The sequence below is a fragment of the Ornithorhynchus anatinus genome, chromosome X4 (assembly GCF_004115215.2).
Source record: "Ornithorhynchus anatinus isolate Pmale09 chromosome X4, mOrnAna1.pri.v4, whole genome shotgun sequence".
NCBI lineage: Eukaryota > Metazoa > Chordata > Mammalia > Monotremata > Ornithorhynchidae > Ornithorhynchus > Ornithorhynchus anatinus.
Genome location: NC_041752.1, coordinates 3,483,881 through 3,511,516, shown reverse-complemented (window position 1 = coordinate 3,511,516; position 27,636 = coordinate 3,483,881). Strand labels below are relative to the sequence as shown.

The following is a 27,636-nucleotide window of genomic DNA, read 5'->3' as shown; positions in this document are numbered from 1 at the left end:
CCCTCATCCTCACAACCACACACACACACACACCTAATAATGAAGTCCAGCCAGCCTGATGCCTTTGGGTTGTCCCAAGGAAAGAGTGTGAGCTATTATATTATTATTATGTTATTATGTTATTTTGGGTGACCCCCAAATGGGGAGGGTATAATATGACAGAGCTGGTAGACGTGTTCCTGGCTCAGTCTCTCAGTGTTCCTGTTGTCTGCTTTGTAGATTAGAAATTTAGATTAGAAATCGCAGATTAGAAACTTCTGCAGACGTGGGGGTCGCTTCTCCCCCAAGCGCTTAGTACAGTGCTCTACACATGGTAAGTGCACAGTAAATACCACTGATTGACCTCTTTCTTGTCCTGTGCCCATCGGGTAATTAGGGATAGAGGATACGAACCTCCTCTGGCACGAGGGTGATTGAAAGTAGTGAGGGAATGAAGAGGAGGTAGGAGGGAGGAAAGGTGAGGACAAAAAAAGTAAATTAAACCAAATCAAGATTCATCCTCAGTCCCCTGCCCTGGCAGGAGACTTCCCCAAATCAGTAGTATATACTGAGCGCTTATTGAGAGCAGAAGACTGCGCTAAGCACTTGGGAGAGGACAAGAGAGCCCTTCTGCAAGGCGGAGAGCCATTTTTGAAGAAGGTGGGCCAGGCTCTGAGAGGGTCGGAGCTGAGGTGGAAAAGTCCCCGAGAACTGGGCCGGGCCTTTGACCTGCCCAGGTGGTGACGGCCGGGAGATCCTCCAGATCTCAGATCGTCAGTGGCCAGTGTCGGGGACCTGACTCCCCCTCTGGAGACCACGGCCCCACCCCCGTCTCCCCAAGCCCAAGATATGAGAAGCAGGGTGGCCAAGTGGCTAGAGCCCGGGCCTGGAAATCAGAAGGATATCGGTTTTAATCCCGGCTCTGCCACTTGTCTGCTGTGTGACCTCGGACAAGTCATTTCACTTCTCTGGGCCTCAGTTCCCTCATCTGTATTATTATTATGGTATTTGCTAAGCGTTTACTACGTGCCAAGCACTGTTCTAAGCACCGGGGTAGATACAAGTTAATCAGGTTGCCCCACTTGGAACTCGCAGCTTTAATCCCCATTTTACAGACGCGGTCACTGAAGCACAGAGAAGTTAAGTGGCTTGCCCAAGGTCACACAGCAGACAAGCGGCGGAGGCGGGATTAGAATCCACGTCCTCTGACTCCTGAGCCCGTGATCTTTCCACGAAGCCACCGTAAGCCCCATGTGGGACTGTGCCCAACCTGGTTACCTTGTATCTACCCCAACACTTTTGCACACCGTCTGGTACGTAGTAAGCGCTTAACAAATACCATTTTTTAAAAAAGGACTAGAAAACAAGAACTTTATTTACACCTAGAATCTTCAGGTTGATTGTTCCATTTGGTGACGGAGGCTCAGAACTGGAGCGGGGGCGGTGGCCATTAAAAACCATTTCGTCGGATAATAAATAGTGCCAGAATCAGAAGCCGTAGAGACGGTGAGGTGCGATACAAAACCAAAGCTGTGACTCAAAGAACCGAATCTGAAACCAGCGTACAAAATACACAGGAGGGGCTGGAGGTTGCTCACGTCCATGGCTCCTCCCTCCCTCCCCGGCATAGAGCGATGCTCTCCTTCTTGGTGGGTTTCCTCCCTTCTCTGGGGATGCCTGCCCCTCACCCCATGGATGTATGGGGGTAAGGAGAAGAGGAGGAGGAAGAGAAGGAAAAGGACAAGGAGGAGGGGGAGAGGAGGAGAAAGTGGATGAGGCAGAGGACGTGGAGGAGGAAGAGAAGAAGGGAAAGAGGATGAGACAGAGGAAAGACAAGTAGATACGGTGGTAGAGGGAGAGGAGGAAGAAGACGGTAACTCAGGTCACTGAGGTTTTAAAAAAAATTCCTTCATTCTTTAGTTTAAAAAAAATACAGATCCCAGAGAGAGGTGTAGTCTCCGAGAGATGGAAGCCCTACGACAGGAGAGAAACAGATGGGGTGGTGATCCCAGCTTTAAGGGGGTGCATTGGTAGGTGGGCGGCGGGGGCAGAGAGAGGAAAGGGGGAAGGTGAAATCGGTTGGGGACGGGTGATCCCTTCCAAAGGTGGAGAAACAGAGGCAGTTGGAGTGAGAATGTCATCAATAAACAAGGACGGGGGGCGGGAGGGGCAGAGGCCATATTAAGGAGGGCAGAGTCACCTAGCAGCAGCAATCAAATGCCCATGGATATTGAGAGAGAGATGCCATCCAGTCGTAGGATGCCCGGGCACAGTGGAAACCCCAGTAAGTCTGCTCTCTTTCCACCCTGTAAACCTCACATGGAACACCAAACCCAGACCCACAGCCAGAGAAGAAAAAAAGCAAGACCCCCTTACCCCACTCTGACTGCACCCCTTGAGGGAAAGGGCATTTTTAAAGCAGGCCTATCAATTATTCCCTAACTGGCCTAAGCAAATAGTAGCAGAAGCCCACCCAGAACAAAATGCAAGGAAAGATGGACAGGCTGCAACTCAAACTCTAAGTCAAACCACGCTTATTTCCATCAAGAACGAACAGCAAGGCCCCTGCTAAATTGCAAACTCCTTGAGGCCAGGGGAGGAGGGCTTGAGAATATTTTCAGCACTTAGGGGAGGATTATTTATTAGCGTGGGAAATGGGAGGAGAAAGAAGAAGGTAGGAATGTAAGAAGAGACCTAAGCAGCAATGGGGGAAAAAAAAAAACGCCAGAGTGTGAAGCTCAACCTCAGAGCAGGACCCACACCACCTGGAGAGGAGGGAATAGCAGAGAAAGGAAACAGCAAACAGAAAGTAACAGCCAAGGCAGGAAGCGCTACATTATCGGCAGATTCTCTCCTGATCCAGAGCTTCCACACGGCAGCCTGTCTCGCCCTGGATTGATCCGGGGGCTCGGGAAGGCAAGAGGATGGATCAGAGAGGGTTTCAGCTTGGCTGCGGAGAGAAGCCGGGAGGTGGGAGAGATAGAGACAGAGCTCAGGGCAATGAAAGGAGAGGTTCCCCCTCTCACTGGATTGCAGTCTGAGGGGGCAAGAGGGAGCTGGGGCTTGCCCAAGCAGTAGGGGGAAGGATGTGCTATTAAGAAGGTGGGGCTGAAAGAGAGGATCTCGCTCCCTGACTCCACAGGGAGGACAACAGCCCCCTTTTCTTAAAACCCACAGGGCCTTGTTGTTCTCCCAGCCACCCGCTAGGTCAAGAAAACAGAGAGGCTCAAAGAGTCGCGTTTTTCAGCAAGGAGCTCCCCTTCCCGTCCCCTCTCCGAGGAGAGGCCGACGGGAGGTGAAACCCCAGAACCCGCCACCCTGCAGAGCCGACCCTGTGGGAGGGAACACCCCGCAAGTGGGTATAGATGAATATGGATGTATGTGTATAGGTGGGAGTCCGAAAGGGCAACAGGCCTAGACAAGGCCCAGGGAAAAGAACAGATAGGTGGATATGTGAGTATGTTTGTGAGAGTATGCTTGTCTATATGTATCTTTTCATATATGTGTGTGTGCGCGTGTTTGGGAGTGAGCATGCGTGACAAAGGAGGGGGGCAGTAGACATTATTGCAAGAACAGCAGGGGTCCATCCTAGGGTGGATGCCCCTGCCCCCCAATCTGACTCACCTCAGCTTCCCTCTGATCCCTTCCCTCAGCCCACTTCTGCCCTCCTTGCCCCTCGCCCATCCCTGGGCCCTCCCTCCCACCCCCTGCCTTGCTCGGGGGCAGTCGGGAGGAAGCAGGAAGAGAAAACTGACCCATTGATTCCTACATCCAACACCGTCAAGTGCCCAGGGAGAGAGTGAGGAGGGGGTGGAGAGGGACAGGGGGCAAGCAGAGGGAGGCCCCAGACAGAAATCCTTCTGGCCTTCGTCCCTGCCTTTCCCCTGAGGGGTCAGAGATCCGGGGTCGGGAACGCTCCCGGTGGACCAGAAAAGCCGGGCAGAAGCACCGGGGCTGTTGGGGGGGAACCGAGGGGAGGAGAGACAAGGAGGGAGGGCTGAGAATCCAGAAAACAGACTTCGGGTGAGAGGAGAGGTAGAGCCAGAGATACCCCAGGATGGGCAGGCGAGAGAGGCCGGAGCAGGCCACAAGCCAGTAGCATCGAGAGACCAGACAGCCCAGGCCTCCTGGCCATAAGCGGCTTCCCGGAGCAAGGGCTTCTGAGGGAAGCCACAGTTCTCCTCTCAGCTCAAGGCTGGGCTCCGTCCCCAGCGGGATCAACGCCTCAGCCCCTCAAAATCCCTTACCCGGGGGGAGTATGGCACCCAGAAAGGATCCCAGTCCTAGTCGGGGGCTAGGTGGGAGTCCCGGGAAGAGAGCGGCTGTCCCAGCGCCCAGCCCCAGGGGAATCTCCTTGCTAGTGGATGGGCAGCAGTGTGGGCCAGGGGCACCATTAAAGCTTCCACAAAAGTGAGGGGGAGGAGCTCCCATCCCCAGCCCAGTTGCCCACCACCTCTAGCAGAGAGACTAATCAGTAGCATTTCAGATAAGGCATCGTGGGCGCTTCGAGAGAAAGCGGCAAATCAACGTCAGCACGGGTTCCGGGCGGGAAGTTGAGGCAGCCGCGCGCGACCTAGGCCGGGGAGGAGAAGGAAAGGGGCCGGCGGTCCTGCTCCGGCCTCTCTTCTCCCCTCCCTGCCCGCCACCTTGGCCGGGTCGGCCTCACGGCCAGCCCCGGGGCCAAAGTCATCGGAGAAGCGCAGGGGGTCGGTGGGAGGGAGGCCGCTGAAAAGCTTCGAGGCGGCCAGGCTGGGTGAGGGGGGTGGGTGGTCCATCCGGAGCCGGTGCTAGATTCCATTGCTCAGGTTTGAATTGGCACTGCTGCAGCTCTGCTCGTAAGAAGGCGGTGCTTCTGAAAGGGAGAAGCCACAGGACACAAGAGACTCTGACGGTCTGCTCTGGGGGCTCCTCCTCTCCTCCCAGAACACTATCCCCAACCGCTAAACCTAAATTGAGGGGCCGTGGCTGCCTCTTTTTATTTTTATAGTATTTATTAAGCACTTACTATGTGCCACGCACACGGGGGTAGATATGAGCTAATCGGGTTGGACGCAGTCCTTCTCCCCACCATGGGGCTAACAGCCTTAATCCCCATTTTACAGATGAGGTCACCGCGGCCCAGAGAAGTAAAGTGACTTGGCCGAGGTCACTCAGCAGACAGGCAGCAGAGCCGGTCCTTCTGACTTCCATGCCCAAGCTCTCTCCACTAGGCCATGCTGCTTCTCAACTAGGAAGAGCCTGGGTGGTGAAGCCCCTCACCGAGGACGACTGGGTTGAGGGCATGGCAAGGGTGGCATGGGGGTAGGTATCCCAGGCAAGTCCTTGCTTTTTTTTTAATGGTACTTGAGTGCTTACTATGTGCCGGGCACTGTACTAAACGCTGGCGTAGGTAAAAGCCACAGTCCATGTCCCACATGGGGCTTGCAGTCTGAATCCCCATTTGACAGATGAGGAGACCGAGGCCCAGTGAAGTGCCTTGGCTAAGGTCATACAGCAGACAAGTGGAGGAGACGGAATTAGCGGCTCAGGCTCTTGCCCTTAGGCCACACTGCTTCCCGTGCTGATGCTAGCGGGGGCATCTCTCCCTCGGCCATCCCCTCCCTGGGCAGAGGCACTTGGCAGAGCAGCGGGGGGGCTCGGGGGCAGACAAGACTAGAAGGCGCCACCCTGAGACCGCCGAGGAGTCTCCCCACCAGGCCGCTCCAACCCCCACCGCCTTCCCCCACCTCTTCCCGGGACAGGGCGGTCAGCGAGGAGCCCCAGAGTTACTCCCAAAGCACTCAGTTAGGGACTAAAAGGCTTCAACTAGGAGCGTAAGCTCGTTGTGGGCAGGGAACATATCTGTTTATTGTTCCGTTGTCCTCTCCCAAGTGCTTAGTACAGTGCTCTGCACACAGTAAGCACTCAATAAATACGACTGATTTATGGGCACACGGTGTGACTCCAAGCACCCCCTACTCTCCTTCCCCCACCTCACATTCTGTAATTTGTTCATTTAATCTATTGATTTATATTAGTGTCTGTCTCCCCCTCTAGACTTGTGAGCCCGTTGTACACAGTAAGCGCTCGATAAATACGACCGAATGAACTTAACGAATGAATGAGCCGGCTCACCGTACGGGTAACCCCACGTGCTGTACTCGGGGGGCAGGATGAGGGAGCCGGCCGTGGGCACCGGCACCACCGTCCCATCGGCGAAATATGGCACCGTGGCCCCGGTGGACAGGCAGAGGGGCGGGCGGCCGGGGGAGCCGCCGGGCTCGGGGTCCAGCCGGGGGTCCGGGGAGCTCGGGCCGGGCGCGGGGCCGAGGGGCGGCGGCGGAGGCCGCTGCTGCGAGTGGCTCTTGGTGGAGATGGAGACGCTGTCCATGGCGGGGCGGCCCCCGGCCGCGTCCGCGTCCTCGTCCTCCGGGGGTGCCGAGGGCAGGACGGGGAGCGGCAGCCGGGAGGGGCTGACGGGCACCCGGTTCACCGCTATGTTCCCGATGAAGAGGGGAAGGGAGACGGAGACCTCGGGAGCCTTAAGAGACACCTGGCGGAGGGAGAGGACAGAGACGGGAGCCCGGGCCCCGGATTCCCTCAGCCCGGGACCGCCCCACACCCTGCCCGGCCCCAGGATTCCCTCAGGCGGGCATCGTCGCCTGGGGGCACGTGCAGGAGTGTGGCGGGAAGGAAGGGAGGGAGAAGGGACGGGCCATCTGTCCTACCTGCAGGTAGTAGTCGATGTGAATGAGGTTGCAGCCCTGAAGGATGGACTGGGGGAGGGCGGGGACGAGGATCTGTTCCCTCCACTCGGCATGCTTCCACGCCTTCACCGCTGCCCCTTCCACTTCCGCGATGGTCCGCAGGTCATAGATCCAGCGCTTCGACTTGTACGACACTTTCTGACGAGGGGGTGTGAGAGAGACAGAGACACAGAGAAAGAGAGAGCGAGAGATGTCAAGGGCCTCCCACAGCCTGCCCCATTGACGGAGCAAGGCCTGGAGAAGCAGGGGGCCCTAGCGGAAAGAGCGCCGGCCTGGGAGTCGGGAGATCTGGGTTCTAATGCCGGCTCCGTGACCTTGGGCCAATCACTTAAATTGCCTGGGCTTCGGTTTCCTCATCTGGAAAATGGGGATTGAGACTGTGACCCCCACGGGGGACAGGGACTGTATCCAACCTGATTTAGCCTGTAGCTACCCCAGTGCTCACAACAGTGCTTGGCACATAGTGAGAGTTTAACAAGTACTATTATTATTATCATCATTATTAATAAAATGGGGCACGCTAAGTCCACCGGGAAAGACTAAGCACTCAGTCCACCCATTGACTGACCAGTCTCCCCCTCTAAACTGTCAGCTCGCTGTGGGCAGGGAACGTGTCTACCAACTCTGTTCTACAGTTCACTTCCAAGCGCTTAATACAGTGCTGGGCACAGAGTAAACACTCAATAAATATCATCGATTGACGGCTCATCTTGCCATCCTCGGGGAGTGGTCAACCAGGCTGAGGATCCGTGCCTTAGTGCAGGGGTTGGGAGGTGGGGGGATTGTGGGAGGTTGGGGGCGTCTCACCTGCAGGAGGCTGGCCACCACCGTCCCCGTGTCCTTCCCCGATTTGTTCTCGATGTCCGTCTGGAGATGGATGATCTGTCCCACGACGTAGCCCTTAAGGTTCGTGGTCACGCTGAGGTTGATGCTCCCGCTCTTCACCAGCTTGTAGGAGAACTTTTTGGTCGTGGACACCGTGTTGGGGTTCTGGGGACCCAGAGCGGATGGGGAGAAGCTGGTCGGACACTCTTATTTTATTTTTAAAAGTTATTTTCATGGTATTTGTTAAGCGCTTACTATGTGCCAGGCACTGTACTAAGCAAGGGGGAAGATACAAGATAACCAGGTTGGTCACAGTCCCCGTCCCACATAGGGCTCACCGTCTTAAACCCCATTTTATGGATGGAGAAGCAGTGTAAGCTATCGGATAAAGAACGGGCCTGGGAATCAGAAGGACCTGGGTTCTAATCCCATCTCCACCACCAGTCATTCAATCAATTCATTCAATTGTATTTATTGAGTGCTTGCTGTGAGCAAAACACTGATCTAAGCGCTTGGGAGAGTACAATACAACAATAAACAGACACATTCCCTACCCACCCGAGCTGACAGTTTATCATTATTATTACTATTATTATAGATGAGGTAACTTGGGCACGGAGAAGTGAAGTGACTTGCCCAAGTTCACAGGGTGACTTTCACAGCAGATATGTGGCAGAGCCAGGATTAGAATCCACATCTTTCTGACTCCCAGGCCCATGTTCTATCCATTATCCAACGCTTAGTACAGTGCCTGGCACATGGTAAGCATTTAACAAATACCATAATAATAATGATTATTATTATTAGGCCACGCTGCTCTTCCTGGAAGAGAGTTCTAGATCCTTCATTTTCCCCTAAAACGATTGAAACCAAGCAGATGGATCCTGTTCCCTCCCAGACCCACCTCCCCAACCCCCTCACCTCGATATCGGGGATGTCATTGAGGTTGAGGGGACAGAGGATATAGAAGACCTTGTTGCACTTGTAATCTTTGGAGAAGCGCGGAGTGTCTATCACTGCTCGCACCTGGTGGATGACCTTCCCGAATGGACCTTCAAATGACGTCGGCGCCGTGGCTGGAGGAAGGAAGGGGAGGGACACTCCAAACTCTCACCTTGGGTTGGGAGGGCCAACCCTCTGTCAAACAATCAATCGGCGGTATTTATCGCGTGCTTCCTGAACGCAGAATACAGAACCAAGCTCTCCAGTACTCTGCACGCATTAAGCGCTCGGGAGAGGACAGGATCAATCAGTGCTATTTATCGAGCACTTACTATGTGCAGAGCACTGTTCTAAGGGCTTGGGAGAGTACAATAAAACCCAATTAGCAGATATGTTCTCTGCCCACAATGAATTTACAACGGAGCACGCTAAGCGCCCTCTCCATGTTCCTTTAAGTCCCCTCCTACTGATTCCCCCCTCACTCTCATCGCAATTATTCATATTAATGTCTGTCTCCCCTTCTAGATTGTAAACTCATTATGGGCAGCGAACGGGTTTGCGCATGCTGATGTACTGGACTCTGCATGCCATAAGAGCTCAATAAATACTACCAATTGATTGAGTTGGTACACAGGATCCCTGCCCTCGAGGAGCTTACGGTCTCCCCCTTTTTATTTTTAGTGTGAGGCCCCAAGGGATTCATTCATTCATTCAATCGTACGTATTGAGCGCTTACTGTTTGGGTGAATACAAGCAAATCGGGTTAGACACGTGAGGCTCGCAGTCTCAATCCCCATTTACCAGATGAGGGAACTGAGGACCAGAGAAGTGAAGCGACTTGCCCGAGGTCACGCAGCAGACAAGTGGTAGAGGTGGGATTAGAACTCTTGACCTTCTGATTCTCAGGCCTTGCTCTAGCCACTGCACCATGCTGCTTCTCTAAGTTCTTTGACCTCAAGAACACATAGTCTCTTCCCTTGTATGACCCCGACTCCCCTGGCAGGGTCTGGGGAAAAGGGGCCAGAAAGGGTAGGATTGGTGTCAGGGGAGTCTCCACAGCACCTTGGGACTTACCTGGTAGGAGGAACTGGAAGGGAAAGGTGTGTTCCCCAGCCGACAGTGTCCCTGCAAACACAAAGGGACAAACACACACATTTTTGTTTTTGCAGTATTTGTTAAGCGCTTAATCATAACAACAGCTGTGGTATTTGTTAAGCACTTATTATGGGCCAAACACTGTACTGAGCACTGGGGTGAATACAAGCAAAAGAGGTTGGACCCAGTACCTGTCCTACGTGGGGCTCACAGTTTCAATCCCCATTTTTCAGATGAGGGACCTGAGGCACGGAGGAAGTGAAGCGACTTGCCCCAGGTCACACAGCAGACAAATGGCAGAGCTGGGATTAGAACTCATGACCTTCCGACTCCCAGGCCTGTGCTCTATCCACTACACCGTGCTCAGTGCCAGGCACTGAACTAGGCTCTGGGGTAGTGCTTAGAACAGTGCTTGGCACATAGTAAGCGCTTAACAAATACCATTATTATTATTATACAAGTTAAGCAGGTTGGACCCGGTCCCTGTCCCACACGTGCTCACAGTCTTATTCCCCATTTTATGGATGAGGGAACTGAGGCCCAGAGAAGTGATGTGACTTGCCCACGGTCACACAGCAGACGAGTGGCAGACCCGGGATTAGAACCCAGGTTCTTCTGTCTCCCAGGCTCGTTCTCGATCCACTGGGCCACGCTGCTTCTGTCCATGTCTTTAAATTATATATAATTTTTTTAAAAAAAGTGCTGTGGGGTGGGGGGTGGGACGATTTCGTCTCTCTAGCTGCTAACCCCTTATGTCAACCGAGCGCTGAGTACACAGCGAGTGTTTAACAAATACCACGGTGATGACTGTCGGCTGCAGAAGCCAGACCACTTCGCCTCAGCTCCTTGTTGCCCGTTTCCAAAGCCCTGAGCCAAAAGCCACCCTGCCAGGCCTCGCCAGTTCCCACGGGCTCCGGCCTCGTGATCGAGGTCTCAAGCTAACATTTGGGGCCGCACATTTAGAAACTGAGCATTCTGTATGTTTAAAAGGTTTCCTCAAATAGCACAGGGTTCTTATTTTTAACCCTCCGAGGCGGTTTCGGGAGAGACGGGAGGGGCTGCGTCCCTCCGAGGCCCAGCTGGGCGGAGGGTCTGTTGGTACCGCCCGACTACGGGAGGATGCTCGCGGGCGATCTCGGGGTGCTGGGAGGAGGGGGTGGACCGAACCCCAGAAGCAGCGGGCGGTCCGCTCTGGCTACCATCCCCTCGGAGGCCGGCCAGACATGGATCGGCGAGCGGAAGGATGCTTCTCGGCCAATCAGTCGGGGCTATCTATTGAGCGCTTTCTGCGTGCAGAGCGCTTGGGAAGGTACAAGACAACAGGGCTGGCAGACACATTCCCTGCCCACAACCAGCTTCCAGTGTAGAGGGGAAGACAGGCGCTAATAGAAAGAAAGAAATGACAGATGTGGAGGTGAGTGCCGTGCGGCTGAGGGAGAGCCAGTGGCCTGACCCCTATGGGAATGGCCGCCAACTCGGGACGGGGAAATCAAGGCCGGGATACGAGCCGGCCTCCCCGTTTTAAAGGAAGAGACTCTAGGGCCAAGCTAGGAAATGGCTGAGGTCACTTGAAGGTAGCAAAACTATCCCTCCTTTCCTCTCAGCCCTATTCAATTCAATTCAATTGTATTTATTGAGAACTTACTGTGTGCAGAGCACCGTACTAAGCACTGAGAGAGTACAATTCAACAACAAACAGACACATTCCCTGCTCGTAACAAGCTTATGATCTAGAAAGTGCAGCCCATGGAGGCTTGTGCTGCCTTTTTCGGGGAAGGAGTAATACTGCCCAGGTCCCCCCAGCTTTTACATTCACAGTACTGTTTCCTCACCCCCTGCTCTCTTCCAAAAATAGTGAAGTTTTTTATGGTATTTGTTAAGCACTTACTATGTACCAGTCACTGTACTAAGCGCTGGGTAGATAGAAGATAATCACGTCGGACCAAGTCCTTGTCTCACATGGGGCTCCAAACCTTAATCTCCATTTTACAGATGAGGTGACTGAGGCACAGAGGAGTGAAGTGACTTGCCTAAGGTCACACCGCAGGCAAGAGGCGGAGACGGAATTAGAACCCAGGTCCTTCTGCTTCCAAGCCCGTGCTCTATCCACTTCTCTATCTGTTCTCCCTCTGCCTTAGACTGTGAACTCCATGTTGGACCGGGTCTGGGTCCGATCTGATTATCTTGTACCAATGGAGCGCTTGGTTCACATAGTAAACTCTCAATAAATATGAGTGATAGATTGATTGGGTGCTTATTCAGTGCACAGCATTGCACTAAATGCTTGGGAGTTCTTTCTCTCAGGGCGTACTACCTCTCAGCAAGAGCCAGCACGAGCCGGAAGATTGGGGGCCTGGGTTGGAATCCCAGTTTCATCAACTGCCTGTTGGGTGACTCTGCCTCAGTTTCCTCACAGGTAAAATAGGGATTAAATACCTCTTTTCTCTCCCCACCTGAGCCCCAGTGGGACACGGATTAGTCCAACCTATCTTTCATCTACCTCAGTTCTTAGCTCAGAGAAGCAGCACGGCCTAGTGGAAAGAGCCCAGGCCTGGGAATCAGAGCACCTGGGTTCTACTCCCAGCTCTGCCAATTGCCTGGAGGGTGACCTTGGGCAAGTCGCTTCACTTCTTAGGGCCTCAGTTTCCTCATCTGTAAAATGTGCATTCCCAATGTCCCCCCAACCTCCTACTTAGGCTGTGAGCTCCATGTGGGACAGGGACTATGTAAAAAATGGGGAGTCCCTCACCCGGGACACCCTGATTCCCTTGTATCTCCCCCAGCGTTTAGAACAGTGCTTGGTACAGAGTAAGCGCTTAACAAATACCATTATTATTATATTAACTAATATCTACCCCAGCACTTCAAACGGTGCTTGACACATAGCAAGCACTTTCCAAATACCACAATTATTATTATTACTATTATTAAAAATGGGGAACCAGAAAAGCCAAAAAAAGTGATTTTTAGGGAAATCTAGACAGTAAACCCGTTGTGGGCAGGGAACGTGTCTGCCAACCCTGCTGTATCGTACTGTCCCAGGCACTTAGCCCCAAGCTCCGCACGTAGTAAGCGCTCAATAAATACCACGGATGACGACAATCCCCTCCGTCCTCATATCTTCTTAATTACTCTTCCCTCTTCAAAGTCTTATTGGAGGCCCGTCTCCTTCAGGAAGCTTTCCCCGACTAAGCTCCCTTCTCCTCTTCTTGCGCTCCCTTGCGCGTCACCCTGTCTTGCTCCCTTCATTCATCGCGCCCCCTCCCAGCCCCGCAGCACTTAAGTCCTTATCCGTAATTTATTTATTTATCCTCGTGTATTCATTTATGCTCTCCCACTCTAGACCGCGGCTCAACGAGGGCGGGGAATGCGTCGGTCATATCGGCATAGGGTACTCTCTCGAGTGCTCAGTACAGCGCTCTGCACCCAGTAAGCGCTCGCTCCATAAATCCGATCGGCTGACTGATGCCGGAAGGCAACAGGTGATTCATTCTCCGTCACCTGTCCGGTGTCACCAGCCCCTCCCACACACACACACACCCCCCCCCCCCGGCTGGGCAGAGAGCACCGCTTCCTGATTGTGTGAGAGTCACAGGCACAGGTCACTAGCCCTGGCCCGGGGCCAAGGGGCAGAACCGAGAAAACAGGTTTGCCGTGCTTGCGTAGCGTCCCCGAGTCACGAGGTCCCTGGAGGAACCCCTCTAGACTGTTATGGGCAGGGAATGGGTCTGTTTATTGTTGCGTGGTCCTCTCCCAAGCGTTCAGTACAGTGCTCTGCACACAGAAAGCGCTCAATAAATACAACTGAACCCTGCTGGGTAGGACTCAAACCGAGCAGCCAGCAGACTTCCTCGGGACAAATTCAGCCAGTCCCTACCCACCCCTCGGCCCTGGTCTGTGCCCCGAGCGGCGATAATAATGCTGATAATAATGTTGATGATGGCATTTGTTAAATGCTTACTACGTGCAAAGCACTGTTCTAAGCGTTGGGGTAGATACAAAGTAATAAGGTTATCCCACGTGGGGCTCACAGTCTTAATGCCCATTTTCCAGATGAGGTAACTGAGACAGAGAAGTTAAGTGACTTGCCCAAAGTCACCCAGCTGACAAGCGGCGATAAGAACTGTGATATTAAGCCTTAACTACGGGACAAGCGCTGTGCTAAGCACTGGGGAACATACAGTACGAGCCGACGCAGCCTCTGTCTCACGTCAAGGTTTTACAGCCTAAGGGTAGGGGAGGACGACAGGTATTTCATTCCCATTCTATAGATGAGGAAATCGAGGCACAAGCGAGTCAAGTGACGTGCCCAAGGTCACACAGCAGGCGAGAGGCGGAGCCGAGATTAGGAATCCAGGTCGCCTGACTCCCAGGTCGGGGCTATTTCCACTAGGCCATGGGCTACCCTCACCAAAAAGGGAGGAAACTGAATCGGGGAAGTTACAAGTTTTAATCTTTTCTTCTCTTCCTCACTGTGGGCATGGCATATGTTCATTTATTGTTGTATTGTCCTCTCCCAAGCGCTTAGTCCAGTTCTCTGCACACAGGAAGCGCTCCATAAATAGGACTGGCTGACTCAACGGTGGTCTAGTCCAGACACCGCAGTCAGTACATAGCTGCCCTTTATAGGCCCCAGCTGCATGCCGCCGGGCGAGTCACTTCTCCGTGCCTCAATTTCTGCATCTGTGAAAGGGGGACTCAGTACCCACCCTCCCTTCACACCCTTAGGCTTTGAGTCGCGAGGGAGACAGGTTGTATCTGGTCATCCCGGCTCAGTGGAAAGAGCCTGGGCTTGGGAGTCAGAGGTCGTGGGTTCTAATCCCGGCCCCGCCACTTCTCTGCTGTGTGACCTTGAGTAAGTCACTTAACTTCTCTGTGCCTCAGTTACCTCATCTGTAAAATGGGGATTAAAAAGAAAAACGCAAAACTGTGAGCCCCACGTGGGACAACCTGTTTACCTTGTATCTACCCAGCGCTTAGAAGAGTGCTTGGCACAGAGTAAGCGCTTAACAGATACCAAAATTATTATCATTATTATCTCTGGTAGACTCATCCGAGGTCACCCAGCGGAAAAGTGGCGGGGCCGGAATTAGAACCCAAGGTCTTCCTGACTTCCAGGCCCGGGCTCTACCCGCTTAGACCACACTGTTTTCCCTGCCCCTTACGCTGGGAGCCCCACGCGGGGCAGGGGCTGTGCCCGACCCGACGATCCTGCATCCACCTCGGTGTTTAGGACAGTGCTCGGCACATAAGCTTCCCAAAGAGCGCAGTTATTGTGGATAAACCTCGGCGGCCTGCTTCCGGCTTCCACCCCTCCCAACCCCTCCGGCCTCGGCGGGAGTTAACCTTTGTCGGCCAGGGAGAGTGTGCTGTTGAAATACGGCTCTTCCACGGTCCAGGCGGTGTCGTTGATCTTGTTGGACACTCCACAGGAGCCCATGCAGGTCACCTTGATGGCTGCGGGACAAAGCTTCGGTCAGGAGAGGCTGAGGGAGGAAGGATTCCCCTCAGAGACCTGGTTCCTCCCCTGCCTTTTTCCCCCTGGGGAGCGGGACCACCAGGTCTGGGATCTAGTCCTTGCCTGCCGGGTGACCTTGGGTAAGTCACATACCCGCTCTGGGCCTCGGTTTCCTCATCTGTAGAATGGGGAGAAAAAAATCCCTGTCCTCCCTCCATCTTAGAACGCGTGTGGGACGGGGACTGTGCCCGACCTAATTGTAACCCAAGAGCTCAGTCCTCCGTTTAGACTGTGAGCCTGTTGTTGGGCAGGGATTGTCTCTATCTGTTGCTGAATTGTACATTCCAAATGCTTAGTACAGTGCTCTGCACATAGTAAGTGCTCAGTAAATACCACTGAATTAAATGAATGACCACTGTAAACTGTAAGCTCCATGTCTGTGAGAAGCAGCATGGCCTAGTGGATGGTGTCCGGGCCTGGGAGTCAGAAGGTCGTGGGTTTTACTCCCAGCTCTGCCCCACGTCTGCTGTGTGATCTTAGGCAAATCACTTCACTTCTCTGGGCCTCAGTTCCCTCATCTGTAAAATGGAGATTAACACTGTGAGCCCCATGTGGGACAGGGACCATGTCCAACCCCACTATCTTATATCTATCCCAGCGCTTAGAACAGTGCCTGGCACATAGTAAGTGTGTAACAAATACCACAATTATTATTATTATTGTTCTCTGTGCCTCAGTTACCTCATCTGTAAAATGGGGATTGAGACTGAGCACCCTATGCAGGATAGGGACTAGGAGAAGCAGCGTGGCTCAGTAGAAAGAGCCCGGGTTTGGAAGTCAGAGGTCATGGGTTCCAATCCCAGCTCTGCCACTTGTCAGCTGTGTGACTTTCCCAAAGTCACTTAACTTCTCTGAGGCTCAATGACTTCATCTGTAAAATACCAGAATTATTATTATTACCTACTCTGTGAGGCTCTTCCGGGAGCTTAGGCCAAGGTACCCAGGGTACACAATAAACTCCACGTTCCCTGAGGCAAGGATTTCCATCTCTTTTGGAACTCCCCCAAGTGCTCAGTCCAGTGCACAGTGACATCAAAAAATGACTTATTCAAGGTCACCTGGCAGGTAAGTGGCTGAGCCGAAATTGGAACCCAGGTCTCCTGAGGCTCAATCACGTGCTCTTCCCATTCTGACCTCTCCAAGCACTTGGTACAGTGCTCTGCACAAAACAGGCACTCAATAAATGTGATTCGCTTAGTGAGGGGCTTGGCACATCATGGTCTGGTGGCAAGAACCCAGGTTTGGGGGTCAGAGGACATGGGTTCTAATTCCAACTCTGCCACTCATCTGCTGTGTGACCTTGGGCAAGTCACTTCACTTCTCTGTGCCTTAGTGACCTCATCTGGCAAATGGGGATGAAGACCGTGAGCCCCACGTGGGACGACTGATCACCCTGTATCTACCCCGGTGCTTAGAACGGTGCTTGGCACATAGTGAGCGCTTAGCAAATACCTTGATGATGATGATTATTATTGAGCACTTGGTGTGCAGAACACTGTACTAAGTGCTTGAGAGGGTACGATGTAACAGAGTAGGCAGATACGTTCCCTGCCAAAAAGGATCTTAGTACGTGCTTAACGAATACCACCACGATTATCATCATTAGGTGCTCCATCAGGCTGTTCTGCATTCCTCAGCCTCCCGGAGAAAACGCAAAGGAATATTCTTCCCCCTCCCTCCTTCCTGGCTTTCCAGATTCCGTGAGGGGGGGAACACCCCGCCCCGCGGCCCAGAAGCCCAGTTGCCGGTCACTCCGCCCCGGGAGCCAAAGGCCACAAGGCCCGACCTCTGACCCGAGAGGAGAGCGCTTGGAGTGTCTGGAGGGGCCGTGTGGCTAGCCGGTCACCCCAGTGCCCCACCCGTGGCCGGCTGGAAAGAAGGAGCCTCTCTCGGTCCGCCCCACCCGCGGTACGGGGCCGAACTAGCTGCCGGGAGCCAAGGCTCTGGTTTCCTCGACCCCACAAAGAGGCCTTTATTCCCCAGACAAGTCTCCTCCTTTTCCAGACACCGGGGCGGGAGTGGGGAAGGAGAGAATCCCCCCACCCATTCATTCATTAGTATTTACTGAGCACCTGCTGTGTGCAAAACACTGTACAAAGCGCTTGGGAGAGGACAACGTACCAAGAAACAGACATATCCCCTGCCCACAACGAGTTTACAGTTAGAGGCGGGGAGACGGACGAGAACAGAAATAAATAAATGACAGATATGGACAGAAGTGCCACGGGGCTGGGAGGGGGGAACCGCAGAGAAGAGGAAAGGGGGGAGCTTAGTCAGTCACCCACTGCTGGATCATTCATTCATCCAGTCGTATTTATTGAGCGCTTACCGGGTGCAGATCACTTGGGAGAGGACAATACAGCCTGTGGCCTTTGCCCTCCTGCAGCTCAGGAGACTGAGACCCGACTGATTCTTTCCTCATCGCCCCCCACCCACTCCATGTCTCACCGTGAGCTGACACCTTCTATAGGTGTGGGGAAAGGGATTGAAAAAGGATGTTGGGGGGCAGGGTAAGCGTTTGGGGTGCACAAATACAGCTGGGGAGAAGAAAAGGGGCTAAGCAAGGGTGTGTAGGTGGTGTGTGTGTATATATCCAGCTGGGGAGAGGAAAAACGGCTGAGAAAGGGTGTGTGTTTGTGTGGGGTGTGCATATGCAGCTGGGGAGAGGAAAAGGGAATGACAAAGGGTGAGTGTGTGTGTGTGAGTTTGTGCTGCACATCCATACAGCTGGTGGGGAGGGGAACCAGGGCTGAGAGGGTTTTTGATCCCTAAAACCACTCCAACATTTGCAAGTCCTCCCGCTGGTCTCCCGGGCCACGTTCCCAATCCAGCTGGGAAGGGGGCCGGTGGAGAAGGAGCCCTGCGCAGTGCCCCAGATAGTGTGTTTTTGTTTGTTATTTTGGACAACGCCGCTGAATTGTCCAACAGATCTTAGGTATCTGAGGAGAGGTGGAGCTGCTTTAGCAGCTGCCATTTTTCTCGCCCCTATTAGACGTCCTTCCCGGCCACTGCTTCCTCCTCCCCTACTCTCCCACGGGCTCCAATGGGGGGCTCCCAGGCCATAGAGTTCACCTTTGGGGGTGCGTTGGGGAAGGAAGGATTCAATGCGAGACCTCTCCCACCGCTCCCCAGCTTCGGCCGAACCTGTGCTCACCCGAGGAGTGACCTTGGTCGGCCTGTTGGATTTGCCCAAAAGGCCCAGGACTGGTTTTCATTCATTCGATCGTATTTATTAAGCACTTAACTGCGTGCAGAGCACTCTACTAAGCTCTTGGGAAAGTAAAATACAACAATAAACAGTGACGATCCCTGCCCATAATGAGCTCACAGTCTAGAGGGACTGGTTTGTACCAGTAGTGTGGCTTAGGAGACACAGCCGGAGGCTGGGAGTCAGAAAGTCCTGGGTTCTAATCCTGCCTCCGCAACATGTCTGCTCTGTGACCTTAGGCAAGTCGCTTCACTTCTCTGGGACTCAGTGACCTCATCTGTACCGTGGGGATCAAGAGGGGGAGCCCCATGTGAGACAGGGACTGTGTCCAACCCGATTAGCTTATATTTACCCCAGTGCTTAGTACAGTGCCTGGCACATAATACCACAATAAACAATGATAATAGCAGAGACTGTATCTGTTGCCGATTTGTACATTCCAAGCGCTTAGTACAGTGCTCTGCACATAGTAAATGCTCAATAAATACTATTGAATGAATGAATGAAAGGTATTTGTTAAGAACCATAAGGCAAGCACTGTACTAAACACCGGACTAGAGAGATGATGATCAGGTTGGACAAAATCCCTGCCCCACACATTCAAAGGAGGATAGAAAACAGAACGCCCACTTCACAGGAAACTGAGCCCTAGACAACTGATGTGACTTGCCTAGTGTCACCCAGCAGAGAAGTGGTGGAGCCGGAATTAGAACCCAGGCCCAATGACTCCCGACCCCGGGGTCTTTCCACCAGGCCATTTTCTCACAGATACTTATGAATACTTTGTCAGAGCAACTGCGAAAGGGAGGATCGGGAGGGAAAGTCTGCCCTCCTCTAGCTCCCAAAGCAGTAAATATCCGGCAGATAGACAGCACAGATAAGGAGACACAGGAAAGTCCCCACCCAAAAGCACGTCAGAATTGAGTCAGCTTCTTTGTTCTGGGCCTCTTAGGTTAGCTAGACAGGCTCAAGCCGAACCCAAACCGGCCCCTCCCACCCGAGGCCTTTGCTGCCCGACAGGCCAAATTCCAGGAGCGAGCGGGATTCAAGGGGGATGAGATTCAGACACTCCATCTGTAAAAGCCTGCTTAGGGAGAGTCGCTTGTTGGAAACGTTTCCACCCTGTCCAGTGGGAGACCCTTGGTGCCAATTAGGAAGCGAACGCAAACAAAATGGAAGAGGAAGTGGCTTCCCTTCAAAGGGCGCTGAACCCACACTCAAACCTTCTGCTCCTTCCCATCAGACTGGAAGCTCGCTGTGGACAGCGAACACGTCAAGCAACTCCGTTACATTGTACTCCCCCACGGTGAACGCACTGTAAGGGCTCAGTAATGTCAGACAGCTGGGACATTTGCTCCTTAGGCCTGGGAGTTGGGGAATTCTAATCTTGGCTCTGCCACGTGCCTGCTGTGTGACCTTGGGCAAATCACTTGCCTGTTTCAGTTTCCTCATATGTAAAATGGGGATTAAACACCTGTTCTCCCTCCCCACATGAGCCCAGTGCAGGACCTGATCATCTTGATTCTAACTCAGTGCTTAGTGTAGCGCTGGGAACCCAGTGCTAAAGCACCACAATTATTCTTCTGATTCTTTTTTCTTCTTAATCAGGGGGCAGAACAAGAACTCCCTAATGCTCCAATCGGAGGCTCGGCAGTTTGCTGCTGTTTCCATTTTAGGTTTAGAAAAATTGGATGTCAGCAACTCCTATCCCAAGAGGAGAAAGCATCGACGGCTGAGACCCCTCAACGCCGCAGGTTCATTCACTCATTCAAATCCTATCTATTGAGCGCCTGCTGCGTGCAGAGCACTGTTATAAGTGCTTGGGAGAGTACAATAAACAGACACATTCCCTGCCCACAACAAGTTTACATTCTTGAGGGGGAGACAGACATTCATATAAATAAATCAATGACAGATCTGGACCTAAGTGTTGTGGGGCTGGGAAGGGGGGATGAATGAAGGGAGCGAGTCGGGGCGATGCAGAAAGGAGAGGGAGAAGAGGAAAGGAGGGTGCAGTCAGGGAAGGCCTCTTGGAGGAGATGGGCCTTTAGTAAGGCTTTGAAGCGGAAGAGACTGATTGTCTGTCGGATATGAGGTGGGAGGGCATTCCAGGCCAGAGGACAGGATGTGGGCGAGAGGTTGGCGGCGAGATGGAGGGACAGTGAGATGGTAGGCATTAGAGGATCGAAGCGTGGGGGCTGGGTTGGAGTAGGAGAGCAGCCAGGTGAGGTAGGAGGTGAGGTAGGAGGGGACAAGGGGCAGGTGAAACCGGAATCATCGGTGCGGATACCTAGCTGAGCCCACCCAGGCACCGACATCTCCACCCACAGACGACGGACAGCTCTTTTGGCGACCTGTTTCCTAAATGATTTTTTTCGAACCAGTTCTTCATTTTAAAATGAAACTCTGAAAAACGCCAGGCGCTCAGAAATCGGCAGGAGCTTTGACTGCTGAGAGATTATGTTGGAATTTAATTCCTCTCGACTGTAAACTCACTGTGGTCAGGGAAAGTGTCTACCAAACCTACAACCTGATTACTTTGTTTCTACCCCAGCACTTAGAACAGTACTTGGGACATAAGACTGCTATGTGACCTCGGGCAAGTCACTTCACTTCTCAGGGCCTCAGTGACTTCATCTGTAAAATGGGGATTAAGATCGTGAGTCCCATGTGGGACAGGGACTGTGTCCAACCTAACTACCTTGTATCTACTCCAGCGCTTAGAACAGTGGTTGGCACACACTAAATCCTTAACAGGAACCATTATTATTAAGCACTCAGGAGCGTACAGCAGAACAATAAACAGACACATTTCCTGCCCATAAAAAGCTTGCAGTCTAGAGGGACGGACATTAATATTAAAAAACGACAGATACATACGTAAGTGCCATGAGGCTGGGAGGGGGAATGAATAAAGGGGAAGGGGCTCCGCACGCAGAAAGTGCTCAATAAATACGATTGATCGATCGAAATGGATTCCATTTTGACAAGAGTCTTGGGGTGGAAAGGCCAACTATGAACCTCTAAAGCAAGCAGGGAAGTTCCATCTTCAAGGTGAAGCTCCCTCCCCAAGCCCTGCCTTTCTTGAGGCTGGGAGCCTAGAGGGTCTGAGCTACATAAATCTCCCCCCTTCTAGACTGTGAGCCTGGTGTGGGCAGGGATTGTCTTTCTCTATTGCCAAATTGTACTTTCCAAGCGCTCCGTATTAATTAAGCGCTCGGAAGATACAACATAATCAGGGTGTCCCACAGGGGTTCACGGTCTAAGGGAACACAGGTACAGATGAGGAAGCCGAGGCCCAAAGAAGAGAGATGACTTGCCCAAGGTCACACAGCAAGCCAGTGGCAGGGCCTAGATTAGAAACCAGGTCGTCTGACTTCCAGGCCCTGTACTCTTTCCAAGAGGCCTCGGACCTGAGTCTTGGGGAAAGAGAATCTGAGAGGAGCACGGCCCAGTGGACAGAGCCCAGGCCTGGCAGTCAGGAAGATCTGGGTTCTAATTCCAGCTCCGCCACTTGCCACTTACCTTAGGCAAGTCCCTTCACTTCTCCAGGCCTCAGTGCCCTCATCCATCAAATAGGGATGAAGACCGTGAGCCCCATGTGGTACAGGGACTGTGTCAAACCCGATTAACTTATATCTACCACAGCGCTTCATACAGCGCCTGGCAAAGCAAGTGTTTAAGAAATACCATTATAAAAAAGGATGGGATTCTTGGCCTATTTGCCCACTCTCCCCGGTGCCAGTCGTGTTACTGCTAGGGCCCAGAGCACAACGAAAGCGGGGGGCGGACAGGGACGCTGCACGTCGCGCCGTGACCTCAGCTTCACCCCGCTGCCGGGCCTCCGTGACCCAGCAGGCCGTGGCCACGGTAGCAGATTTTCGGGATTCCTGTCGGACCCGTCCGTCTCGCCTAACGGCCCGGGCGACTCTTGGGCGGTCGGAAACCTTCCCCTCTGAGGTCACGGCCCCGTTGGCCCTCCCCGACTCGAGGAGTCAGAGCCAGACCCACCGAGACCCGTTGACCAACCCTGTGTTCTTTTCACCGGACCAACAGCAGAGTTTAGGAGATGCCAGAAGGAGAAGGAGGATTTAAGGAACTGGGCCAGGGCCCAAACAAACTGGTTTTCTTCCACCCAGTGTCCCGGTGGATTGGCCGCTCCAACTCCACACCCACAAGCCATCACCGCGTCAGCCAGGTGCCCCCTTCTAAACCCAGCTGGGCTCGGAGGGTGGAGGGGATCTGCCTGAGACTCCAGGAACTCCTTGATGGACGAGAAGCAGCGTGGCATAGCAGATAGAGCCCGGGCCTGGGAGTCAGAAGCTCATGGGTTCTAATCTCGCCTCCGCCACATGTTTAGAACAATGCTTGGCACTTAATAATCACTTAATACCATAATAACAATTATTATTACTTCACTTCTCTGTGCTTCAGTTCCCTCATCTGTTAAATGGGGATTAAGATGGTGAACCCCACACGGGACAGGGACTGAATCCAACCTGATTATCTTGTATCGACCCCAGCGGCAGTTAAACCAGGGCCTGGCACATAGTAAGCGCTTAATAAATACCAGTTAAAAAAAAAGTAGACTACAAACTCCCTGGGGTTTGGGAATCACACCTATTTACTCTATTGAACTCTCCAACTGGCTTCTCCCGGAAACCTGGAAAACTGCAGAGAGGCAGCTGCACCCTTGACACAATTTCCCTCTTAGGGATGCCCCACCCCTGACCACCCCGGGTGTCTACACACCCTTAATTTGGATTTCTGCTAGTCCAGGGAGGGCATCTGCCCACAAAGTGACCAGGAAAGGGGAAGATGAAAAAATTAAGCCTCTTTATTGTGCAGGATCTTTGGGTCTGGTTTCAGATCCCCACAATCCACAATCCAAGAAACTCAATCCGTCTCATCCCATAACAAAAGGCGGTGGACGTCCCGGGATCCTCACCGGCCGCAAAAGACAACTTTCTCCCGAAAACTTTTGGGTGAGAGAAGCAGTGTGGCCTGGCGGACAGAGCCTGGGCCTGAGAGGCAGAAGGACCTGGGTTCTAATCCTGGCTCTGCCACTAGTCTGTTGTTTGACCCCGGGCAAGTAGCTTCACGTCCGGCGCTTAGTACAGTGCCCGGCACAAAGTAAGCGGTTAACAAATACCATAATTATTAATTACTATTCTCTGGGCTCAGTTACCTCATCTGTAAAATGGGGAATCTATACCTGCCTCCTTCCTGCTTAGACTGTGAGCCCCATGTGGGACCTGTACTAAGCCCAGCTCTTAGTACAATGTTTGACACACAGTAAGCATTTAACCATTAAAAAAACCCACCCAATTATTATTATTACATCTGAGATCCCCCCAAGAGACTTGAAGTTCCAGAAATCCCTACTTTTAAACAGTGGCAGAGACCCAGAAGCTTCAGCTTCTCTTCTGGATAGGGCAAGTCATTTCACTTCTCTGGGCCTCACTTATTTCATCTGTAAAATGGGGATTAAGACCGTGAGTCCCATGTGGGATATGGGAGTCGTCCAACCTGATAACCTTGCATCTACCTCAGTGCTTAGTACAGTGCCTGACACACAGTAAGCGCTTAACAAACACCACAGGGGCCGGAAATGGCCAGGAAGCAATTTGTCGAAATGGAATTTATTAAGCACTTATTAAGTACGACCATCAGATTGGACACAGTCCCTGTCCCAAATGGGGGACAGAGGGACCCTGAACAGATATTTAATTCCATTTTGCAGATGAGGTAACTGAGGCACAGAGGAGTGAAGCAACTTGCTCAGGTCCCACAGCAGACAAGCGGCAGAGCCGGGATTAGAGCCCAGGCCCTTCTGATTCCCAGGCCCGGGCTCTAACCACCGGACTAAGCTGCGTCCCCTGGGGTGGACTGGTTAGGCTAACTTTGCTTTCTCCAGCCGCCCAATCTGAGTGAAACTTCCCTGGCTCCCTCGGCTCCCTCGGCTTCCTGCGGGCTGAAGAACTAGGCCAGGAAGCACCCTCGGAAGTCAGAGTTGGAGCACGGGGTTTCTGAAAACTCTAATTGCCCATGACTTCTCCCAGAGGGCAGCCATCCAGGTCTGGCAGAGGGTAACCATAGTTACCGGGCAGCCGGGCCCTCTCGCCCGCCTCAGGCAAATCCAAAGGCTTTCCTGTCCTCGGGCTCGCGTGCTGCTCCAGGTAGGAGCGGGAAGAGGGGACGGGAGAGCATTTCCCTGAAGACCTCATGGCTCCATCTTTCCTCCCCCACGCAAAGGTGGAAGTGGGCACAGGCTGACGTAGCCCGGGTTCAAGAAGGCGCAGACGCGGCAAGCTTAAGGCCTCCAACTAGCAGCAGTGTGGAAGCAGGGTGACCTGGCGGAAAGGGAACGGGCCTGGGGGGCAGAAGGCGCGGGTTCGGATCCCCCCATCTGCCGCTTGGCTGCTGGGAGAGTTCCCTTGCCCGCCAAATGGGGATTAAGACTGTGAGTCCAGTGTGGGACCTGGTTAGTTTGTATCTACTCCAGGGCTTAGAACGGTGCCTGGCATATAGTAAGTGCTTAAAAATCAGGGTGTAGGTGTGGTCAATCCAGCCTCAGCGGTCCAATCCCACCAAAGCGGGACTGAGAGGTCTCCTGGGTTGGGAACGTGCCTACCAAATCCGCTGTGCTGTCCTCTCCTGAGCGTTTAGTACAGTGCCCCGCCCCCGGTAAACGCTCGATAAATAATAATTATGGTATTTGTTAAGCGCTTACTATATTCCGGAAACGTACTAAGCGCTCGGGTTGGACACGGTCCCTTGCCCCACGTGGGGCTCCCGGTCTCAATCCCCATTTCGCAGATGAGGGAACTGAGGCCCGGAGAAGTGACTTGCCTAAGGTCACCCAGCAGACAAGTGTCACGGCCAGGATTAGAACCCAAGACCTTCTGACTCCCAGGCCCAGGCTCTAGCCACTAGGCCACGCCGCCTCTCTGCCGTGCCACTGATGGCTTTCTTGAACTGGGATCTGTGACCTTTTGGGCAGTTGGTATTCGCCCCACCCTCAACCCCACAGCATTGATTATTTACACTGCTGTCTACCTCCCCCTCTAGACTCTAAGCTCACTGGGGGCAGGGATTGCAGGAGAAGCAGCGTGGCTCAGTGGAAAGAGCCCGAGCTTGCGAGTCAGAGGTCGTGGGTTCTAATCCTGGCTCAGCTGCTTGTCCTTGGGCAAGTTACTTAACTTCTCTGGGCCTCGGTGACCTCATCTGTAAAATGGGGATGAAGCCTGTGAGTCCTATGTGGGGCAACCTGATGACCTTGTATCTACCCCAGCACTTAGAACAGTGCTTGGTACATAGTAAACACTTAACAAATACCAACATTATTATTATCTAACACCTGCTGCACCGGACTCTCTCAAAGCATTTAGTGGTCTGCACACAGTAAGCGCTCAATAAATACCACTGCTTGGATGATTAAGAAGCCAAGTTTACCAGGAGGTGTCTTAGACAGGGGGCTTGGCCAGTTAATCACCCACTCCAGCCCACCCAGGGTGGGGGGCACAGAGGGCAGCGGTGGGCATTTTGTTGGGTGGAGTTGGGGAGAGAGTTTAAACAATTCTGGAAGCAGCGTCAGCAGGGCACGGCGGAAAAGGCCCGAGCCTCGGAGTCAGTGGTCCTGGGTCCTAATCCCAGCTCTGCCGCCCGCCTGCCGGCTGACCCTGGGCAAGTCACTTCACTTCTCTGGACTTCAGCGGCCTCATCTGGAAAATGGGGAGTGAGACTGTAGGCCCCGTGTGGGACAAGGGACGGTGTCCAACCCAATTTGCTTGGATCCACCCCAGTGCTCACTACAGCACCTGGGACAAAGTAAGTGCTTAACAAAATACCATGATTAGTAATTATTAATGGAAAAGCACAGGGTCGTGTGAATGTCACTTGATGTCTTGGCGCCTCAGTCTCCTCATCTGTAAAATGGGGATTTTTCTCTCTGTTTTCCCTCCTCCATAAGACCCAATGTAGGACAAAGACCGTGTCCGATTTATTTTTTTTTTATGCCATCTGTTAAAGTCTTACTATGTGTCAAGCACTGTTCTAAGCGTTGGGGTAGGTTGAAGTTTATCAGGCTGGACGCAGTCCCTGTCCGCCACGGGGTTGGCGATCTCAGCCCTGCACTGAGGCCAGCGCTCCGCCCAATGTTTGACACCTAGTAAGCACTTAATAAACCTCACTATTATGGTGATTATTGGTGGAGAGAGTTCCCGAGGGCCGGGGTGGGGTTGGGGGGATAACGGAAGCCCCGCAAAGCTGAGAGGCCAGTAAAGCTCTGCCCACACAGAATCCATTTAGTGTGACACTGTCCTCTCCCAAGCGATTAGTACAGCGCTCTGCGCACCTTTAGCGCTCAATAAATCTCTGTTACCATGATTATGGGTCGGGCGGGTTCCCAAGGGCCGGGGGGGGGGGGGTAAAGGGAAACCCCAAAGGCGAGGGGACAAAGGGGAGAGGCTGGGGGGAAGGGGGGAGAGGATGCAGAGGGAGAGAGGTTAGGATGGGGGAGAGGCTGGGGGGAGGGGGAAGAAGCTGGGGAAGGGGGGGAGGCTGCGATGGGGGAGAAGATGGGATGGGGGAGAAGATGGAATGGGGGAGAAGATGGAATGGGGGAGAAGATGGAATGGGGGAGAGGCTGGGACGGGGGAGAGGCTGGGACGGGGGAGAGGCTGGGATGCGGGAGAAGATGGGATGCGGGAGAAGATGGGATGCGGGAGAAGATGGGATGCGGGAGAGCCCTGGATGGGGGAGAGGCTGGGATGGGGGGGAGAAGCTCGGGGGAGAGGCTGGGGGAAGGAGAGAGGCTGGGATGGGGGAGAGGCTAGGGGGAGCGGGGAGAGGCTGAGGGAAGGGCGAGTGACTGGGGGGTGGGGGGAGGCTGGGGGAGCGGGAACTCCGGGGTCCCGGGCGGGACTCTTCATCCATCCATCCATCCATCCATCCATCCATCCATCCATCCATCCATCCATCCAAGCGTAGTGACAGAGCCCTTGCTGCGTGCGGAGCACTGGCCGGCCCGCTGGGGAGAGGAAGGGGGAGCGGTAAGGAGGGGCCCGCCCCGCCCACCGCGGGGGAACGAGGAGGGGGGGAGGGAAGCGCGGCGTCTCTGCCGGCCTGTGCCCGTCCGTGGGCCCGAGAGCCCGTGGGCCCGAGAGCCCGTGGGCCCCTCACCTCTGTAGGGCAGCGGCGCGGCGAGGCGCACGGTGACGGCTCCGGCCAGCGGCTGTCCGGGGCCGTAGATGACGCGGCTGTCGGCCAGCTGGATCTCGAACAGCTGCAGCTTCCCCATGGCCCCGGACCCCCGCCGACCA

General features: G+C 53.6%; 1 protein-coding gene across 1 annotated transcript; it reads right to left on the bottom strand.

The window, feature by feature from the left end:
* Positions 1–1,336: 1,336 nt before the first annotated feature.
* On the bottom strand, positions 1,337–27,636 carry ARRDC1 (arrestin domain containing 1). The gene is made up of 8 exons (XM_029054484.1): positions 27,497–27,636; positions 14,934–15,044; positions 9,567–9,617; positions 8,472–8,626; positions 7,533–7,715; positions 6,687–6,863; positions 6,094–6,511; positions 1,337–4,831 (listed from the first exon to the last, which is right to left on the bottom strand). The coding sequence occupies exons 1-8, from the start codon at positions 27,612–27,614 to the stop codon at positions 4,767–4,769; spliced, it is 1,278 nt and encodes a 425-aa protein (XP_028910317.1). The 5' UTR covers positions 27,615–27,636; the 3' UTR covers positions 1,337–4,766.

Excerpts from the sequence above, each read along its gene's own strand:
- ARRDC1 (XM_029054484.1), bottom strand. The coding sequence starts at position 27,614 with ATGGGGAAGCTGCAGCTGTTCGAGATCCAGCTGGCCGACAGCCGCGTC. Across the intron at positions 15,045-27,496 it reads CGCGCCGCTGCCCTACAGAG|CCATCAAGGTGACCTGCATG; the intron begins GTGAGGGGCCCA and ends TTTGTCCCGCAG. Across the intron at positions 4,832-6,093 it reads CACGTGGGGTTACCCGTACG|AAGCACCGCCTTCTTACGAG; the intron begins GTGAGCCGGCTC and ends TCTCCCTTTCAG.